The 21,682-nt window shown below is 40.3% G+C and overlaps 1 protein-coding gene across 5 annotated transcripts in view; it reads right to left on the bottom strand.

Moving 5' to 3' along the window:
* Positions 1–3,103: 3,103 nt before the first annotated feature.
* The window catches only part of mymx (myomixer), a 41,515-nt gene continuing 22,936 nt past the window's right edge, over positions 3,104–21,682 (bottom strand). For 3 of the 5 annotated variants that reach the window (XM_088013038.1, XM_088013036.1, XM_088013040.1), the window contains 18 exons: positions 21,402–21,658; positions 19,741–19,876; positions 19,465–19,659; positions 18,554–18,706; positions 17,569–17,786; positions 17,126–17,309; positions 16,891–17,046; positions 14,572–14,895; positions 8,879–10,735; positions 7,545–7,664; positions 7,389–7,463; positions 7,222–7,308; positions 7,058–7,149; positions 6,859–6,944; positions 6,069–6,132; positions 5,796–5,986; positions 5,392–5,550; positions 3,104–5,322 (listed from right to left, as the gene is read on the bottom strand). In XM_088013038.1, coding sequence (XP_087869164.1) covers positions 5,057–5,322; positions 5,392–5,550; positions 5,796–5,986; positions 6,069–6,132; positions 6,859–6,944; positions 7,058–7,149; positions 7,222–7,308; positions 7,389–7,463; positions 7,545–7,664; positions 8,879–10,735; positions 14,572–14,895; positions 16,891–17,046; positions 17,126–17,309; positions 17,569–17,786; positions 18,554–18,706; positions 19,465–19,659; positions 19,741–19,876; positions 21,402–21,658 — 4,620 coding nt within the window. In that variant the 3' untranslated portion in view covers positions 3,104–5,056. Of the gene's footprint in view, positions 5,323–5,391; positions 5,551–5,795; positions 5,987–6,068; positions 6,133–6,858; positions 6,945–7,057; positions 7,150–7,221; positions 7,309–7,388; positions 7,464–7,544; positions 7,665–8,878; positions 10,736–14,253; positions 14,374–14,571; positions 14,896–16,890; positions 17,047–17,125; positions 17,310–17,568; positions 17,787–18,553; positions 18,707–19,464; positions 19,660–19,740; positions 19,877–21,401; positions 21,659–21,682 lie in introns of all 5 variants that reach the window. The other 2 variants (XM_015002305.2, XM_088013039.1) reach the window with 2 other exon arrangements.

Consider the following 21,682-nt stretch of genomic DNA (forward strand, 5'->3'; position numbering starts at 1 on the left):
TCTTATTCAGAGTTATTAAATATGTGCACATATTAACAGGTGGATAGATAAAGTGAAATGGGATTCCAGGGCTGTGGAAATGAGGCCATTTGATCCACCATTTTACCTCCTGCTCAGCACAGACAGTTCTTAAACTCACTCTTACCGTTACGTCCCTTTCATGGCCTCCCATAAGGCTGCTTGCGGCCTGCAGCTTTGGGTTTCAAAGCCTGCTAAACGACAGAACTGACCTTCTTGAAGCCTGCAAGTTGAAGGCTTCAGAGATTTTCAATAAAACATAAATTTATTCTCTTTTATACAGTTAATTGTACTGTTTCACTCTGTATTTCAGCGAAGTTACTCAAGTAAGGAACAACTACGTTTCCGTCCCTGTGGGGATGTGTCATGTGTTGAGAGTCATGCATCCCTCCAAAGACAGTAGCACCATTTTCTATCAACAGTCGGGAAGGGTGAGGGCCTGAGGACATCTTTCTCCTGTTACACTGTCCTGGTGGCTCCTTCTGATCTCCTGATCTCTTTGAAAGACACTGCCGACCCCTGTGAGCCACTTAGGTCTAAGACACTTCACCCCACCTTTGGGAGGACATGTCAGGTGGTCAGTCTTTAAGAGATTGGACAGGGGAAAAAAGGCAGCAAAATGTCATGCAGTCATTTTTAGCAGTTGTCGAGTCCAGCGCATGTTTTGCTCTACATAACCCCCCACACTTAAAGGAAAAGCCTCCAGAGTGTGCTGACATGCAAGCATAGTGAGCTGTTTGCTGTGTCTGCAGGGGAGGGCTACAACCCCCCGCAGCTGCGACGGGAGCAGTAGGAGCTGTCAGCGAATCGCATAGAGGTCAGGGGGTGGAGAGGACACGAAGATCTGGGACACGGCGATCAATCGATTGGCTGGTGCTGCGTCCCTCTGGGCCCTTCCACGATACGGCTGTCGCTGCAAACATGACGGAGAGGGAAAAGCACACAGAAATGTCTTCAGTATGGCAGTCAGTGCATTCCAAAGGAATAGATGCCATATGTGAAGGCAGTGACTAATTGTATCAGTCACTTCCTGAATGTGAATGTGGATCATTGTACGCCCCTCACTCTACTGCACATGTGCCTTGTGTTTCATGTAGGGATATACAACTTTAATTGAAAAATACACCATCATCCCCTGCTTATGCATACTGTAGCGTACGGCTAAGCCTGGCTTCCACCAGTGTTTTGAAAAACTTGCATCATATAGACGCTGTTGATATGTAATTACATAAATTCATTGTGAATATATGTGGCAATGAAACCAATAATAACATAATTCGATCTTACTCTGGGCTACGCAGACATGCTGTTTGCTCTGATGGTTCAGTAACTTTAGCAAAAACAGCGACTGACATTATTTTGATTAATTCAGCCAGTAATTACTTGTCCAGTTAGTCCTTGAAACTGAAAGTTAAGTTATGAGTCCCTGTTTGATTCATTCTAATAACAATTGAGTACTAAGAAGCACTTATTCAACATTGAACATTCATTGTCAAAATGGTCAATTTATCCTTTAACTTTCAGCTCTGGAAAAAATGAAGAGCCTTCTGCTCTGAACCCCAATGAAAATCTCCTGGTTGTTCCACCAAATATTGATTTCTGAACTTTTCCTGAGTTATAACATTAGCATTGTTGTTTCTAAATTAATATGAACTTGTTTTCTTCGCATTATTTGAGATCTGAAAGCACTGCATCTTTTTTGTTATTGTGACCATTTCTCATTTTCTGCAAATAAATATGAAAGACATGTTGTCAGTAGTTCATAGAATAAAAGAGCAATGTTCATTTTACTCAACCATAGACCTATTAAGAGTAAAATCAGAGAAACTGATCATTTTAAGTAATCTCTTATGTTTTTTTGAAGTGGTATATTACAAAAACTAAATAAATAAGAGTGATATCTCAGTAAATATGCTCTATTCAGAACAGGAGCCCAAAAAGGACTTCAACAGGACTTCATTTCTTCATGTTAAAACCAACATGAACCATTTTCAAAGCACATGGTAGCGCATACATGGTAACATAGAAAACAGTGTGAAGACAACAAAGTAGCATTTATTGCTTTTTGGCTTAATTTTCTTCATCATTAGATTATTCCTTTTTTCCCCCCAAATACCAGAAAAACATGAAAGAAATTAACTGGAAAAATTGATCAGTTCTGACGGTGTGTTTTGCACATTTTAACTCTGGGATGCTGCATGACCTCACGCCGACAGGCAGTACCATGCAAGCCATCCAAGCCTTCAGTAGATCTGTGATTGAGCTACTTTGCAGAAGTATGTGATAAGTGTTTCCAGGTGCACTTCTTAAACCCTCCCTCAGGTCTGCAGGCTTACAAAGAATCATGTCATGCTTCTAATCCTCCTCATATAATATTCCAACATTTCTGCTGCTGTCAGAATCAGCACAACCACCAAAACACGGAAACTGCTTTCTCTGACAGTTTAGCTTCATTGCCCCAAAGCTGACCTCTCCGCTACGTTAAATCTTTTCACTTTCGTTGCAGATAAGTGACAAATATGGCTACATGTTCTGAAATTAAAGTAAAATATTTATGGCATTTGAGCTTTTACAGCGTTCTAACACTCTTTTAATTGTAGCTACACTTTAGCTGCTCTGAATTTTTGGATGTCAACAACAAACAGCACTGCTCACCAAACCAGTAAACAGCTTACGCCAGTTTCTTTCTAGTTTTTTTTTTTTTTCAAAGTAAACATCGAAACTTTTGAGATGCCCAAATTAGTCATTTTTCTTCTCTACTGTAACTAATCCAAAGGAGACACTGAATATTTTGCAATGCTAAGCAGCATTAGTTTGCAAAGGCTTTATGAGTTGAATTCATTATGCAACCATGTCCACAGAGAGTGTCTGGTTCCTCAGCTTTAAATGAAGCAGCGATTATTTATGTTTAAATCACATCTCTGAATGGGGTCATGTTTTAATACGCAAAAAGATGGCTTGTGATGTGGAAATGTTCTTAGCTTTGCCGACCTTTAATCTCTCGTTTCATCTTACGGCTTTTCTTCTCAAAGTAGTCCAGACAGACATGACAAAAAAAAAAAAAAAGAAATTTTTGTACCACAAGTGTGTCAAAAATTAATCTTTAATCACAGCAAAAGCAAAACCTTGTTTTGAGTTTTATTAAGTATTTAGTCTTTGCCTCAGAAGGTGGAAAAAAGTAGTTAAATCACACAAGATCAAACAGTATCAAACTGTGAATTCATAATTAAGGAGCAGATAAAATGCAACGTAACTGAAGGCACTGAGAGCTTAACGTATTAATATTTAGGTTAACATAAAGGGGAACAGATAACCCAAAGCACAACAGGGAGAAAATGAAAAGAAATGTACAAGAGTGATGATCAAAAACAATCAAAACAGTTCCAGAAGTTTACATACAACCATCATAAATGTGAAAGTCAATTTCAACCTTTAAGATATAAACAACAAATTGATGCAGAAGTTTAATTTATTGAATATTTTCTCTGATCCACACAAGATCAAAACTATACATCTGGTTGAATTCAAAGCTTTTTTTGAAAATATAAAGAGGCTTTGGATATTCATGTCATGTATCCATGTCTATGTCACCCAAACTGTCAATCTCTGATTTTTTTTTTATAATGTTCAAGAACAAACACAGGAAAATTGAATAAACAGTAAAAAATGTTTGCAGGATGGAGATCGCCATTTTAGTTGAACCATCTCAAAAAGTTAAAATTTGAGTCTTAAGTCAATTTTCGATTCTTTAAGATGACTCCAAACAGGCTTCAGTGTGGTCGATGTGCCTTGTGTTTCAATAAGTTTTGGTTGGTTACATGATTGTATTTCTGTTTGTAAAGCACTTTGAAATACCTTGTTGCTGAAATGTGCTAGACAAATAAAATTTGATTGATTGATCCTTTTTTTCAGAGACCATTTTTTTTAATATTATAAAGAAAATGCAGCTTTGGAAGCTAAAATACGTTGGAGCAAAGCTCCGTCACATGCTACCTGTTGGTGTTTGAAAGACAGCCAATCAACGAGTGCCGTTCATTTTCCTTGGTGCTGATTGGCTATACCTCGAAGAGCGGAAGTAAGATAGACCATGGATGCTAGCTTCTGCAGTCATTCAAAAACAGTTTCCACAGATCATAATAAGCCATATAAAGGTACATTTGTGTTTCAACTATTAAAATAGGCATTTAAGAGCGTTTTTAGAGCGAGTATCAAGTGTTTGCAACTTTTAGCCTTTTGCCGGCAGTCCCTAACTCCCACGAACATCAGGGTTTCGAGGACGTCTGTGGTTTCTCCGCAACTTGGTGAGCGACATTTATTAGCATATTAGTGAGGGTGTATGTTTAATTTGGACAATGCAGTGGCTCAGAAATCAGCTCAAATTGCACTCTGAAATCCATTAAAGACCTAAAATAATGGCATTCATGCCCATAATGACATTCGAATATTGCTAATGGTGTATGTATGTATTTTGGAGCTTGAAATGAATGAATTTGGTGACATTTTCTTTAATTTTCTATCCAGTAGGCAGCAGTACCGTTGGCAGTCCAGTAAACCCACTGCATGATGCTACCACCATACTATACCATACTTGATAATTTACTTTTTGTTGATTACACAAAAAATACAGAAAATGTTTAATCTTGTTAATCCAACACTTGTTTTCTGAAATTACTGAAGTTGAAAGCTGTATTATCCTTCCATCTTGATATAAATCCTTCATTGTCCTGAATTAATGACATTCATATCAGTGATGACTGTATGTACACTTCTGAGTTGAACTGTAAGTACACAGTGCACACTTTGCAGCGTGTTAGCAGTTGTGTTTTTATCCGACTTCAAAAGAGACGGATAAAAAAAGAGACTCATAAAACAGGTTATTTATAATGACTTTTAAGGCTTTGTAGTGATTTATCACAAACGCATCAAAAACATAACTAGGATAAGTGTTTTGCTCATAAATATGGTCAGTAGTAGTGTGTTTTTATTTAACTGTGCACTGCACGTTAGAAACTATCTGTAAAAACCAGCATGTATACGCTCAGGGCTCTTTTTTCCCAAAGAACTTTTTAAAGACAGATTTGTTGCGAGGTCGCGGGAGGCTCGAGTAGCTTTTCAGAGCAGAGTCCTTAAACACGTCTGGCTGCCATGAAGGTGAGGGCAGCACTGGAGGCTCCAGACCTCTGCTTATCGATGAGCTGTCTGCCGAACTGCCCCCGACCACCAGAGTCACACAGTAGTTGGATCCTTTTTCCACCCCTTCTCCTCCAGGAGAGTGTTGCATGGGTTTAATCTTCTGGTAGGTTGCTGAAAAATAACCAATATTCAGACTGAATGTGATAATGATAAAATTCAGGCTAATCGAAGCAATCTAACCTGACGTAAAAGAGTGGGAGCGGTGCTTGCTGCTGAGCCAGTTCTGGCTGCTGGTTGCAGGGGAGTGAGTGGAGGAAGGAGAAGTGTTGTCTACAGAAAGTCTGTGAGTCACTGTCTGCGTTAAGCTGCATTCATCACCATCATCATCATCATCATCATCTGTGGGGGTCAAATGAGAGCAGAAAAGCTGAGTAAGAAGAGATTTACATTTACTGTAAAAACAAACCCCTTAGCAATCATGTGACACTACAGCTATTCAATGTGGAGTGCTTCAGCTCCACCTAGTGGCACCTGCTATACCTACAACATCCAGCATATTTATTTGGCTGGGGGTGAGTTCAGACACATGCAGTTCATGAATGTTATGCAGATGTCTCTTTTGGTAAACAGTTCTCCACTCTTACCACAGCAGCCTGGATCCAAGGATGAGGTCTTGGACTTCTCGTCCGCTCTTTGGCTCTGGAGCATGTGACTCTGCTCTCTGGTGAGAACTACAATTTCTTTGGTTTGATCGCTGCTCTGCTGTTTCAACCTTGGGAATGTGTGGGTGACTTTGTGCTGGGAATGGCAGAGAGTGCTGGTTTGATCCTGGCATCTAAAGCATAAGAGCGGGTAACAGTCAACATGCTGCACAGAATGTTGGCATTTTATACAAATTGTTTTGAACATTATCTTACAAAGAGATGGGAAAGGCTTGATCACCAGGAACATTTGTTGGTGAAGACATGAGCTCACTTTGACCTTTGACAGAAGAAAAGGTCACATCAGTTATTCACTATAAACACAACTATTAACTTAAAAAACAGAATGTAGTACAACCCACATAGGATTTTTTTTTTAGATTTTGTCATGCTCCAACCACAATTTGGGTGGATTATATTGAGATTTTATGTCACAGATTAACACTAATAATCCATAATTGTGTAAGTGGAAGGAAAACAATAAATTAATTTCAAAACAACCTGTGAACAAAAGTGTGGTGGGCATTTGTATTCCAGAAAGAAAACTTGAGAGGGTGCAAAGGGTTTATGGTAGTGGCAGCAGGATAACGACCCTAAACATACAGCCAGAGCTTTACATCAAAGCATATTTATGTGCTAGAATGGTCTAGTCAAAGTCCAGATCTAAATACTTTGGAGAAACTGTGGTAAAACTTAAAAGCTAATGTTCACAGATGCCTTCTGTCAAATATTACTGAGTTTGAGCTGTTCTACAAAGAAGAACTGACAAAGATTTCAGTTTCAAGATGTGCAAAAATTGTAGAAACATACCCAAAAAAAACAAGTGTTTACTAAAGTGACAGCAACAAAATCGAATAAAATAAAATGTGGGATCATCTTCTTTCCACTTTATTTGGTATTTTGTGTTGATCTATTACGTAAAATCACAATAAAATACATTAATGTGTGTGATCATGATGCGAAAAATATAAAAATATGCTTTTCAAAGCCTCAGTATTATATTTACCTGTGCTTGCTTGTATTTTCATGATCCACTTCTTCATCAAGAAGCGGGAGGTGGTATTAAACAAGTATTCAGACCCGTCACGGAGCCTGAAGACCAGAAATGATGGCGGTAAAGAAAAACTTGCAGCGCATACGTCTCACTATTTGCCTTTAAATCGGTGTAATTTGCAATAACAACTTGGCTGTTTGCCCAGGATTACCGTAGTCGGAAGCAGTTGGTTTTTTTGGTGTAGTCTGGGGCAGCCGAGCACTCAGCTCCCATGAGGTTCAGCGGTAGACCGCATGCAGAGCTCTGAAGCACAAACTCATTATTAGTCACCACATGCCAACTGCTTTACAGATATCATATCTGCTTTCTGCTTACGCGCAGTGTATCCTTTCTGTCCTGGAAGAAGCACAAGGTGTGTCTATATAGGACAGCGTGGTAGGAGTTCCAGCCTCTGGAGGCAGCCTGTGAAAATAAGATAAGACCACATGCTGCTGACTCTGGGCTTTACATCTGCTGACTATGTAGGCCTAAACATTTCTTACTTTCTTTCCTCCCAGCTGCAGCTTGTGCTTCCTCTCCAGAGTTCCCTCCATAGACTGATGCTCCGGTTTTCCACTCTACATGGGTTTGAATTAAAAACCACATTCATGCAAAAAGATAAACAACAAACAATATTTCTGCTCAGGTTTCAGTCTTACTAGGATGAAACAGCGCCCTCCTGTGGCTACTCGTTCTTGAGGCTTTGCTACGTCTTTAAGATTTTTCTGGCAGGCTTCGTTCAAACCCATATTGACTGAAAGGAGACTCATAGACTGGTTCTGTAAAAAAAAAAAAATAATACACAGTCAGAACATTACTTAGGTTTGCTAAAGTTAAGAGACAGACTGGCACAGTACAGATGTGTAAATATATATATATATATATACACTGCTCAAAAAAATAAAGGGAACACTCAAATAACACATCCTAGATCTGAATGAATGAAATATTCTTATTGAATACTTTGTTCTGTACAAAGTTGAATGTGCTGACAACAAAATCACACAAAAATCATCAATGGAAATCAAATTTATTAACCAATGGAGGCCTGGATTTGGAGCCACACACAAAATTAAAGTGAAATGTTCCCTTTATTTTTTTGAGCTATATATATATACATATATATATATATATCTTTCATTGCAGTAATAAAATCTCCAGAGCCAAATCAACCTTTTCTCATGAACTAAATCTCATTTAAAAAACTGCAGAGAATCCAGGATGATCCAAATATTGTGCAGAATAATAGTCAAACATCTCTAGATACGCTGACCTTGTGAAATGTTATAGAAGATTAAGTTTTAAAACAACCGAAACATTCAAAACACTGATTTTCTTTAAATCAAAACTTAAAACACACCTGTTTAGAGTTGCCTTTGATTAATAAAAATTGGAATATTGATCAATATATTTAATGTATATTTTGATGGCAGCATTTGACAAAATGTAATGTTTATTGCTTGCTTCATAATTGGTTACTATATTAACCAGTTGTGGTTAATATAGTAACCACAGGTTAGACATAACTTGTTAGGTTAACTTGTTAAAATGTGCTACACAAATAAACATCAACAGTAGACATATAAATAACTGTTTAAAATAATTATTGATTAATTCTGAATTATTTTCCCCTCTGAATAAATTGACTCAAAGTAAAGGTTGAATTTTTCTAAATACTTCTGTGTGAGATTATTTTCAATAAAAGGTTATTTTATTTTAGGGCTTTTATAGGCACTCTAACTACAAGTTGAGAGCAAAGATAATACATTAATTATTTAGGAACCACTGTTGGAGTATTTATTGGTACTTTATTGAGTGACATGACCCAACATCAATGGCTTTAACTCATTTCTTGGGAATCTGTTAACATTTTCATTGAGGAAAATTAGACTTCAACATAAGCTGTTTTTAACCTCCGAGAACAAATTTGCTTCTAAAATAACTTTACAGCGTCGGAATGGTGTCTTAACCATACTTTAAGAAGCAAACTTACCTGTGAGTACGTGGCTAGCTCCTCTCCTTCCTTCATCTCCTTCTGTTCTACCTCTTCCTCCTCTCTGTATTGGTAAACGTATCTCGGATTGTCGCCGATATCTGGAAGCTTCACCGGATCAGACGCCGTCTCGTTCAGCATCACTGCAGTCTTGCTGGCAGGTTCCCTGTTGGGAAACGCCGCCCAGGACCTCCGGTCCGCTGTGGCCAGAGGAGGGAGGTGATCTTTGGAGCTCTGCCATTTCTCATAACCCAGACAGCTCTGGATGTGGGGGGGGAGTTTGAACTCGGCTATGAGGAGGTTTGGTTCTGAGGCGGTGACCAGGTTTCTGTAGAGAACAGGTGGCTCTGTGACAGGAGGGGAGCTGGAAAGTGGATCTCCGGTTTGGTTCGGCTGGTACATAATGTCTGAGCAGATGCTCTGCCTGTAGTTGGTATTCTGTTTCCAGATGTCCTCCAGTTCTTCTTCTTCCTCCTCAAACTGCTGGTGGTCGACATGAACCGGCTCTGTGTTAATATTCACGGATTCTGGGGATGAACTTGAGAACGCGGCATAGTTTTCTCTTGTAGTTGGGTCTATACCTCCCACCTCAAGGGAAATAAGTTTCCCCACCACTCCTTTAGGCCGGGGCTGATCCGGACAGGGAGCATCAGTGCAAAGCTTGAAACTGCTGGAGGTGGAGATGCCAGAATCTACAGAGTCCTGTCGAACGCTGACGCTCATCGTTGACTTCAGATTCACTCGTACAAGAGAAGCTTGGTTTGATTTGAGCCGAGCACTGTTTTCATGCTCACACTGGGATTTTGTGCATTTATGGAACTGGTGTCCATTCAAGTCCCGGATGAGCGTATGGACACTGAGACACTCGTGTTTATGCGGGACTGAGCAGCAGTTATGGACTTGGTTCATGTAAATAGGCGGCTTTGAAGGCGGACTGATTTCATTTGTTGTAGATTTAGTATCTGACGAGATTTCGTCCTTCTCTGATCCGGCACAAGGTTCTTCCAGGGAAGATGGTTGTAAACTCACCTCCTCATCAGGCAGATCTTTTGCTGCAACTATTAACTCCTGTGTTTCAGAAGAGCTAATTTCACTTCCTGTGATGGCTGCCAGGACGTGGGTCTGTCTGAAAGAGCTCAGAACTGTTTTTCTTTGAGAAAGAGGGTCAGAATATGTTGCATCTGCTTTTTTAGACTCTGGAGGGGCAATAGTGATGATTTCCTGAATGCTGGGGATGAGGGTCATGTCTTTTGGCAGATCGAAGCTCAACACTGAGCCCAAAGAGAGGACTCTGCAGTGGCTTCTCCCAGGAGCCTCTGATGGGGAAGTCGTTGGTCCGGATGATACAGCGTACGGAGTGATGCTGTTTTCTCCTGAACACTCTGAATCGATGTCTTTCAGAAGAGGGTTTTTCATGTAAGCCCCAGTGCCTGCAACATTTCTGTTCTTCTGTAAGCTCTTTTTCCTCTGACCTTCCTTCAGCGGCCATGTTTGAGTGTTATACGTGACCGTCTCAGAGTCATACCGCTGCATCCCACTGGTTTGCTCATCCACGTCCAATATTCTCTGTATTGTGTGTCTGCGCTCGTCTCGCTGCCTTTTCCTCTTCTTGCTCATCCGTTTGAGGCTGCAGAAGATGGAGCTGCTGCCGCTTCCCGTCGTGGGGCGGAAGCCGACGTTGGTTGTTTGTGGGTCAGTCACAGGAGAAGATTGTGAAGAGCAGGAAGAGGAAGCGGACGGCCATAAAGTAGGGGAGTCTGAGGCTGCAGAACGGCTCTTTAGGCGGGGAAGGGTGATACTCTCGTACACCGGGGCCACAGCCAGGGTGTTGTCCTTAACATGCAGGTAAGTACTTACCTGTGAAAAGACAGAACAAGATTAAATGCATGACAATGAGCGGATATTTACTGAATGTGTCCTTGCTATGTCTTGTAAAAGAAAAGAACTCTTTTTAGTAAAAAGAAAAAACTGAAAAATGTCATGCTTTTATATTCAGACCCATTACCTTTAGATACCCCTCAATAAAATCTAGTGCAGTTATGTGACGACCAAATGTCACATAACTAGTAATGCATCTCTGCAGAAATTAAGCCCACAGCAGTTGGTTAGAGAACATTAGTGAACATATAACCATAAAAACAGCATGATAACCAAAGAAAGAGATGGGGATAAAGTTGTGGAGACATTTTACACACGGTTAGATTATGACACACTGTCTATTTAAAACAGTCCAGAAAGTAGAACATTACTTAGAGAAGCAGCTAAGAGGCCCATGGTAACATTCAACGCTCACTGTCAATAGCTGCATTTCCATTGGTCATATAATTATGCAGTTTGAGATTTTAAAAATAGATTTGCTTAATGGAAACACAGAGATTAAAAAAAAGAACTCTTATTTTTCGATAAACGTTTTGGCACTACGATGATGTGTTTTTGTTCTTTGGCTGTAACAAAATTGATTTATTTCACAAAACTGCAATGGAAACTCTTTGCTTCACGTGAGTCACATAATGAACAGCTGGATGTTGCCACTGAGACAAACCACAAAGAAGAAGACAACAGGAAGTAGTTGGAGGATGATTGTGTGCCATATTTTTTCAGTGACTTCAATTGCATTTCTTTTTTAATGGAAACACCACAATTGCAAAATTGTGTTTTTTTTAGGACATCAGAGTATTGACATAGTTTTGCGCACATTTGTAATGTAAACACAGCTATCTTTACAACTGTTGATCAAAGTGTTTCACATCTCACTAACATCTATAAACACGCAAATGGAATAAAGCTGTAATAAAATAAATAACAGACATTTAAATGATTTTATGGTTTACACAATGCAGACATGTGGAGGTAAAGTATTTCTTATTCCTGGGGACCATAGTGAATATTCAGTCATCTCTATGTTTCAACTTTGATTATTGAGGAGAATCTGGCTGGTTGATTGGACTAGACCATTTAAAACCAAATCTGCAGAAAGGAGGACACTTCTATCCTGGGCTCATTTTTGAAGAAGATGCTCCGGTCAGATGAGATCAAAGTGTAACATTGGCTGGAAGAAAACATGTTAGAGGCTGCAAAAAATAGTCTGAGATGCAGATTCATTTTCTAGCAGGATAAACACCCTGAGATCAAAGCACAGAACACATTCAAATTCAAAATCTGAATTACATCAAAAATCTGTGGCAAGATGGAAACAGTTTTCCACAGATGCTCTACATTCACAACTCTCTTTTATCACATAATATCCCAATAAAATACACAGAAGTTTGTGAGTGTAAAGATACAAAATGTAAGAGTAACTTTGCAAGGCTCTGTGTGGTTGACAAAACTTTGAGCGGCTCAAGCTTGATGTTCAGTGAAATAAAATATTTTGGAGAAACACTCATCAAAGAAAACTCTGGATTAACAAATATTTATGAAGCATACAAAAATGTATAAAAAGCACATGACAGAACATGAGTCCAACAGCAGACTCAGGATTTAATCAAAATCATATGTGTCTGCATATGTCGTCATACGCAGCTGTAATGCCCTGACCTTTCAACTCTGTGACTAATCTCTTGTAGCTGCATAAGCTCCAGACTATAAATCATGTAGTGCAGTCTGGGGCCTTTCTGAAAGGTTCAGCACCAGTTCTCTTGTCTCATGACGGCAGCTCCACCGGCATGTGGGACACACTCCTACTGGGAGCCATTTTGGAGCTGAGGATGAGGTCACTCGTTTCACACAATCACGGCAGAGCCGGGCGAGAGTCAGACCTGAGCAGGTTTACATCAGGCTCATCAAAGGCAAGAGAGAGTTTCTGTCAACAGTCGCAGCAGGGAGGAAACTGTGTGCGCTTTTCTTACTCATCGCTCACATCGTTTCTGTCATCACCACTTTTCAGCTTTTTATATCTAGCCTCATTTTACAAGTAAAAATCCCCCCAAAAACTTTTAATGACGAGAAAAAAAAAAGTTTGGTTATCTGCTGGGATTTCACCCATTGATTTGAGTTTCTAAGAGACGAGCTGAAAATACAACACAGGGAAACTTTACTACTTTTTTTTTCCAGATTAGGTTAGCTAACACCTGAATGAACTTGTCCGGCCTGCTAACAAACAGTTAATTTGATTCAGGTGTGTTGAAAAAAATGGAGGCACCCAAAGGTAGCAGGAAAGTAGCTCTGAGAGATTGGACTTTTGAAGCCCTTCATTAGGTCTAGGACAGTTAAACACAAAGTTGATAGAAATTAATTTAATTACAAAGCCCTAAAATATAGTTTTAGCTACAAGATGAGATGCTAGCTTGATTCAAATTAGCGGAAATGTGTTAATGAAAGTTAATTTCTGTGTGAATTAGAAGAGCTGAATGTTGGCTTCATCAGGGAGTCACATTTCTTTAATCAAGTAGAATAATGTCCAAGCCAGTAATGTAGGCAGCAAAAAAGGCTGATATGTTTGAGATGTTTCTGCTTCAACACACCTTTATCAGCAGCAATTTTGTCAAAGATAAAACCAGAAATAAAGGATGGGAGTAAAACATCCTCCAGCAGCAAATTTGCTTGAAAATAGAGTTCAGAATTTTTGTAAGTTTCAGCAATTTAAGGCTTTTTAAGGCCTACATAAGACCACTGGGATTTAAACGTCAGACCTACACAAGTTTGTTAAATCTGCACGTATTTAAGATCAACTAATGCCTAAATTTTATTTAAAACTCAGCAGAACCCTTGGAGGAGCAGCTTGCTGGTGAATGTTTTTGTCCAGCATGATTGAGCACCAGGTCACAAGGCAAATGGGATAAATAAATGTCCTAGAGATCAGATCATTGACTTTTTCAATCCTTTGAGATGCTGTGATCAATCTTCAGGAAGATTGTGAGGGAAAGAAAAGCTCTAATGAACCAAGAATGCATCGCACTCAAGCAGGATTTGGACCAGAAGCTGCGGGAAAGAGAAACAGGAGGAACGGCAGGAATATTCAAAAAGAAACGTCAACACTGGAATTATAGATGCTTTGCTTAATCTTGCTCTATTTCTCAATAAAAGCCTGCAAAACATATATGTTTATTATTCAAATACAGCATAAAGAGGAAAAATATAAAGACTCAAAACAGACTTTCATTTTCAAACAATGAATAAAGTTTACTTATTCAGGGTCTAAACATTTGCTGCACTTATTTATTTTAAAATCGATTAATTTTTTATTATTAATCTTGTCTTCGGTTTTATATTTGCCTTGCAGAGGAGCCAAAACCACTGGGTTGTTGAACATTTTGTATCTTCTAGCAGGTTAGGAAAAAAAGCATGCTACCCTCAGGAAACAGCTGCACACTGCATGCAGTCTCGGCACACTTGGAGACGGTGCATGCAATCCCAGTTCACACTGCGCAAATTACCTCATCTGCACTCTGCCGATAAATCTTTTTCTTTCGCTTTAAACTACCGAAAGTATTTTCCAAAATCCCCTGGCAACGCCTCCAAAACTTTTTACAGGCAGAAGACTGAGGCACAGCGGGCTGAGGGAGAGAACGAGGGGAAAATAGAAAGTTGTGAATGCCAAAAGAGAAAGGAATGACCTGCAGTACAGAGAGGGAGATCCCATGCAGTGTTGTTGTAGAAAAGTGATCATCGAAGCCTGACAGCATCAAAACGTTCCTCTTTTCTTTGAACAGATCATGTATGTTGGGTGATGTTTTGTGTCGAGTGCTCCTCACCCTGTGAATGGGCTCGGAGGTCTCCTTCAACATCTCATCTGTCCCAGCAGGGAGGTCGAGCACCTGCACTTGGCTGTCCTCAGTGTTCCCAAAGCTAAGAATGAGGTTTAGAGCGCCTCCAACAGGTGGGCTGCTGCTCTCCTTCACCAATGTAATGTTTGCTTTGGGAGAATCGCCTCGTGGGCCGATCCTGTTCATGATTTCATACCCATCTTCCGACATTTTCCCTTCGCTCTCTTCGTTACGTTCAGCTGCATTTGTCGTGTCCTCAGAGGCCCTGATGGCATGTGATTGTTGGAAGATTTCGGGGTCAGCAACCAAACTCTGTATGGGAAGACAAAGACGAGGGAAATTTTTACGCTGGTGCAAGAGAACCCAGTTTTAGATCTTACAAAGAATTCCAGACTAAGTTTCCAGATTTCTCCATCATTTATGTTAAAACAAATAAAAAAGTTCCCTATGAATCCAGATATTTCTACAATAAACAGCAACAATAAGAAAGAATATGGATAAACAAATATGACGTTTGAGATGTGAACTTGGAATGTCCTTCATGGGTTTCTAGGTTGCCATGTGAAGTGTTGACCTTTTTGATGCATCACATCTCAGACTGGTACTTGTTTAGTCTTGTTCTTTGCGTAATATTTGGTGGCATGATGATTCAAAATAGGTCAAAGTTGGTCAGAGAGTCACTTCAGCCAGTAATACTGTTCTTAATCAGTTGATTTTAAAGTGCTGGCTGTCTCCAGTAAGGCAGACATGACATGTGAAAGGGGGCAACATTGCAGATCTTCATCAGGGTTCATTGCCATCAAAGTGTAAATGTGCTTGGTGAAGAGGAAGAGGCCCGACAATTTCAACTGCTTGTAGATGACATACAGGAGTGAAAAAAGTCATGAACACGCTTTTAATATAAATTGCAGAAGATGACAAAGTTTATATTCTGCATTCTGTCAGCTAACATAACCAAAATAGAGCAGCAGAAAAACCACGTTTAAAATAGCCAGTTCCAGAACCAATTCTTCTCACTGTGTTATTTTACCAGGGTTCTGTATGATTGGAAAAAAAAACAAGGTACAATTTAACATTGAATATAAACTGCTAAAAATTTGTGATAAAATGCAAACAGGTGCAATCAGTCAATCCAAATGAGCAATGACTACGATAAATATAAGTCAATTTCACTTTTTTTATTGGCCACATGTCCTAGTAGAGCAGTGAAGCTTTAAGTAATTAACTTCTCTTAATCAAATATAAATGCTCAATTGCCCATATAGTTGCATTCATTGAAAGAGCATTGGGAGTTAGCAATGTTTGCAAGTTCTTGTGCTCAGAAACTGAGGTTTGGCAGCAGAGAAGCTAGCAAGCTAGCTAGCTACGTTAGCATTTATCCTCCATGTTGTGGCTTCATGCTCTATGCTTCAGGTCTTTGTATGTTTTCAATGGACACCAAAATAAACTTTGATGGCGTACCAAAGATTACAGGCATGTTCTTATTGAAGAGTCACCAGACTAGCTGAGTGAGCTAACTGGATGGGGATGTTCACAATGCAGTGTGCTCTGAAACAGAGATTTAACAGAGCAGCTAGCAAGCTAGCTAGTTAGCAACTCTTGCATTTAGAAAAGTGCTATAACACAGGTTTTGTTTTTCAAACAATACTCGACTAAACTTTTTGTCCAATTTCCTTTGTTTTGTGGTTAAACTATTACATGGAAGATCACCTTAATTTCAGCCTGGGTAAAGCTTAATCACACAAACATGACATGCAAACTGGTCATGTTTGACATATTTTCAAGTGAAATTTCAAGTTTTGTTTTACATTTTAAGTTGTTTGAGATGAAAAACAAACAAAATGTTGTGAAATTTTCTCAGCTTGCATATTTTGTCTGCTAGTCTTTCACCAAAATTAAGATAACAAAATTTTCTAACTTAGCATTTTTTCCCCAACACTTCAAATATTTTTTTACTTTTATCTAACTGCAGGACAAATAGCTTAATTGCAGATCTACTGTATTCAGGGGATCTCAAACTCCAGTCTGAGGACAACTTTTAGATGCGCCTCTCCTTCAGCACATATGAATCTGATAATTGGATCATTAGGAAGACTCTGCAGAGCCTGACTGCATGCTGAGGTAATTCAGGCATTTGATGGAAGTGTGCTGGACCCGTTTGAAAGCTGGAGACAATCAGCCTACAAGGGCTGGGGCTTGACATCCCCCTATTCATGGCCTTATTGAGCCTGTTTGGGTTTTGTCATAAAAATGGAGGAGGTACTTTTGCTTTTATTTGGACAAACTCCCACCTAGCTGCTAATTTACCTCTTTAAATGAGTTCCACATTGTTGCCTCGGAGTAAATGTTATCATGTGAGGGTTCCTCTCTGTTCTGTTTGTGAAGCCACTGTTGTTTCTGAGCTCTCCAGTGCACTGAGATCCACCCAAGCATGCTCCTCAGTTCCTCCATGCGTTCCTTCACCTGCAACACATTTCCAACTTAGAATCATCATCCACCTCATGCAGACTGTAGTGATTTGGTAGAGTCTATATCTGCTCACCATCTGTGTGAGATGGTGTTCTTTGTTTAAAAGAGTCTTTGCTTTGGCTGCCAGCTCGTCAAACTCGTTAAACTTTAGCTCGATTTGGATGTCCAGCTCTGCCGCCAGTGGCCGCTGTCCTTCTCTCCTGAGGTGCAGGGCAGTGTCTGAGAAAATGCGTGACCTAGTGTCTTCGGTCCATGAGCTGTTCAGAGGGATGCGTAAGAAGAGGAGGTGGTGTTAGGAGACTTGGAACAGTAAGAAACATGAGAATAAGCAGACTCTCCCTGATAGGAAACACATTCGTTGGCCTGTCACACCCAGGAAACCTGCTTTATCCCTAAATTCCCTGCTCCCCCTGAGGCAAGAGCTTGACAGAGAGAACATTCTGTTCTTAAGCAAATGTTCCCAAAAAAATGGATTACAAATTGTAGCAAAGACGGGGATGTTGACATCCTGCTTACATCATGGCGAGGTAGCTCCTGAAGAAGCCCTGGAGCTCCACAAACTCCTGCAGACGAGATCTGTTGTCCATCACGCTCTTCCCCAGTTTGCTCCAGGCCTGCAGTGTAGACTGGGTCTTCACCTCGAATGTGTATGCTTTCTCCGGACACAGCTCCTTCAGACGCAAAGCCTGGTTCTCCATCTTCTTTACATCCTCCTTCATGATTTCATAGTCACTCTGCAGAAAATCACAGAGAGGTTCTATCATCTCTCATCAATCCTCCAATCATTCAAACAACCTGGACTGATTGTTCCTCTGACTATGACCTCTTCGTCATAGCTCCATGCATATTATTCTACTTGAGGCCCATATGTAAACCATATGGGCCTCCACGTTATAGGTTGCCGTCTTGACCACATTTTTACTCCATTTTTTGACAACGCTGTAATTAATAGTGTTCAGGGCTCTCTGGGAGCAACGCTTCATGAAGTTTCTCAGCTACAGCAAGCTTCACCAACGCTGAGTTCCTGCATGCCTGTCTGCTGATGCAACAGTTATTTCTGTTTGGGAGATTAGGTCATTTCTGCTCTTCAATCAAATCAAGTCCTGACAGCTGAATGCATGTGTGTTTGTTTTGCGCGTTTGATAAACACAACGTTGGCCAACAAATGAGTCACGCAAAACTCTACCATCCCCGTCTGAAACTCTGCTTACCCGACCAGATTTACACCCCAAAACATACACACACACAACACACTTTTAGAGTTAACAGAACAATGACTCACTGGAGAACAAACATATAAATGTAGTGTTTTTATTAAATCTTTGCACGCTCCGTGTGTACGTGTGTGGCTGATAGGCAAAACTAAACATAGCACAAAGTGGTGCAAACAGGGCACAGTTTTGCTGTAGAGAAGAAAGCAAAGCTGATTTTTTCCAAAAATAATTCTGAGTTGTGTAATCAGTGATGAGTCATTTCTCTTTTCTGCATCTTCCTTTCTTACCTCCAGGTGGCCCAGTCTGTCCCGGAGTGGCCCGAAGCCGCAGCGGTCTGGCTCGCACTGCACGGCCATGTCCGTCTCCTTCTCCAGGATCTCCAGGCTCAGCTCCTTGCTGCTGCACAAACACTCCTCCACGCACACCGCAAGGCTGGCATGCTGGAGAGGCAAGAGGTCCTCATGAGATGGGACTGTCAGTAAGGCAGTGAACTTTAATGTGTTTTACAACCGGAGCCACGAAACGTAGCACATTTGTTCACACGCCAACCACAAACTTTGGTCTTTTCATTTATTGGGATTTTATTTGCTAACTCAGCAACAAAGTAGTGCATTATGCTGAAGGAGAAGGAAAATGATGCATAGTTTTCAAAATGTTATACCAAGACATTAAAAGATCTATGGTGTAGATTATTCTTTTTATGGAGGTAACTTTTGCTGAAAGTTTGTTTTTTAGCATCTCTTAATTTTTCTATATTGGACAGAATAGAGAGGGTCTGAGGAAAGTAGTTTTCTAACATATCTGATTGGGTTTTGGGTGAAACTGAGCATTTAAATTACTCTAATTTGTGCGTTTCTATAACATAAAATCCTATATGCAAATTTTATAGTTTGCTAGTTTAACAAGACTGTAAAAGTTTAAATGGTATGAACACAAATACCTATAAAATTATGTCATGGCTTCTCCGTGAACATGACAGTTTTATACATGTGCCAAAAATAAAACAAATCCAACCAAAAGTCCTTATTTTAGGGCAGAGCGCTTAAAACAGCGGTTCTATTACAGATCATAGAATCTGAAAATGATTAAACGCCTATTAAGCTGTAACATTTGGATCTAATCAACATTATTTAAACCTCTTAAAGCATAAACGTTAAATGTAGCTCCTCAGTTTAAGCACCACTCCTCCTCGTCTAACCTTGCTGAGCAGTTCCCGGATGGCGTGATCGTGGCTTTGTGATCGACCTCTTTCCCTCACAGTGTCGTTCAGCATCTCCACGGCCTCCCGCAGCTCTTCCACAGGGTCGCCCATAGTTTCTATCTGATTGTCTCCAACACCGCTGCTTTGGAGCCCAAGTAACGTAGGGACTGAGGAAATGTCACTACGTAGAGGCTGTTAGACGCATGAAAAATGGAGATGTTTCATAACGTGAATATTACTCAAGATAACGTGATAATGTTCGACGTGTAATACCTGATTGAGATTGTATTGTCCTCCGATGAGCTCCTGGCTCTCGTCCAGCTCCAAATGCTCCAGAAACTCAGTCAGCATGCGTGTGTCCTGCAGCTTTGAGCTCTGTAGGGTCAGGGCACTGAGCACACAGTGATACCTGTGCAACACAAATCGCACCAACATGGTTTCACCAACAAGATGCTCCTACACGCTCATCCACGCTCAGAAGAACCACATAAAAGACACAGAGGTCAGCTCACAAGATGATTGTTTCAAGGCTCCAGCGCTGCTTATTTTATCAATATATCATGTGAGCATATCCAGTACCTTACAGCACAAAGCTTGCATGTGCTATGATGAAGGGATTTGCTTTTTCTAGAATAAATTAGCCTTAAATCTCTTTTTTTTTTCTTTTAGCATTAAATAATGACATCAGCCCAGGTGTTCCACAGCTGCTTAGTGTCTCTGCAGAATGCTTCACACTTTTCTTTTATTGCAGCAGCTTAGCCTTGCATAGCTGTAAAGCACAGAATAACACTTATACTATAATTATTGTAGGACAGTTTGACACTGTTGCTCTTAAGGTTATTACTAAAACTTTCTTTTCTATGTTTTCTTTCAGTTAACATCTTCCTCACTGCCATGGCGAGAAAATAAACCTTGGATGATGCCCAGTTTTTTTTTTCTTCTTCTTGTAGCCATTTGCTCATTTTTAAGAATTGATACACATTTGGCTTATTCAATGAGGGGCATGTTCTCTTGTTTTTATCATTTTTAACAGAGACCTCTGTATCACATTCTAAAATAAAAGTTACTAGATAGCTTGATCAATTAAAAAAATATATAAATTTAAAAAATGGTTCAGCTGCTTTTGTTTTGCAATGATTGTAGGGCCTTTCTAAATATTTTAGAGCAAGATTATCCCACTGCAATTAAAAAATAATAATTTGTTTTAAGGCTTTTGCACAGCTGGATGAGAGGTGCAGATAAGAATAATCCTGTATCTGCACCGTTGGTCTCCTGGGCTAAACAGGCGGTAATCTCTGCCCGATCCAACACTCCCACCCTGGAAACACCTAAACTGAGACATTTCCATGCTTTCATTTTCTTTGCTCAGGCTGGTGCACTTTTTTCCAGAGTCTGACCTTCTGTTTATAGACACAGGTACTTCCAGAAAGCCTGTCAACATCGTTAGGTTATACTGTGAACCTCAATGACAGGCTGTCCTTCAAACTACTGCCAAAGCGTAAGGCAACCCGTCACAAACTAAGTGGTTGACTCATAAGAACAAGCTGAAGTTATGGAGCAGGTCTTCCAACATGCTACTTGATACACAGTTAATGAGAACATGGAGAATTTTTTTTTTGTTTTTTGTTTTGCCAATCTGGATAAAGTTTCAGGTTATGAGATCTGTGGGTAGGTATATTTTCTTTTTTGGTCTATAGGGCAACATTATTTGTCTTGCGTTTAAACTGGGGAGTTTTATGAGTAAATCCTTCCATGTTGAATTACAAACATGGCAAACCCCAACCTGTGATGTCTTGGAAACACTGACATGCTGTATTTTCTGTGACTGGCAGAAACTGCCAGTATCATTCATCCCTGATGGGTTCAAATCCATAACATGAATCTTCCATGATGACAAACGCCGGGCAGCTCACCTCGACCCCTGTAAAACTTACTTTCTCTCCAACTCCTCCATGCGCACTGCCAATCCCCGTGTGTGGGGGTGACTGTGGCCGTGAAGGCGGTCCACCTCCTGCCTCAGAGCGCTGAGCTCCACGCCACGAGCTGCCACCTCTTTCTCCAGCAGGCAGCTTTCCCGCTCGGCCCGGCTCATGGTTTCAGGGTCGCCGGCGATGGCGGACGCCTTCATGGAAAGCTCCACGGACTCCAGCCAGGCCTCCAGGCTGCCGAGGGCTTGGAGCACTTTCACAACCTTAGCCGAACAGAAGCAGAGGAA

Source organism: Poecilia mexicana, unplaced genomic scaffold (genome assembly GCF_051168715.1).
Source record: "Poecilia mexicana isolate PSO_F unplaced genomic scaffold, ASM5116871v1 scaffold_15, whole genome shotgun sequence".
NCBI classification, from domain to species: Eukaryota; Metazoa; Chordata; class Actinopteri; order Cyprinodontiformes; family Poeciliidae; genus Poecilia; species Poecilia mexicana.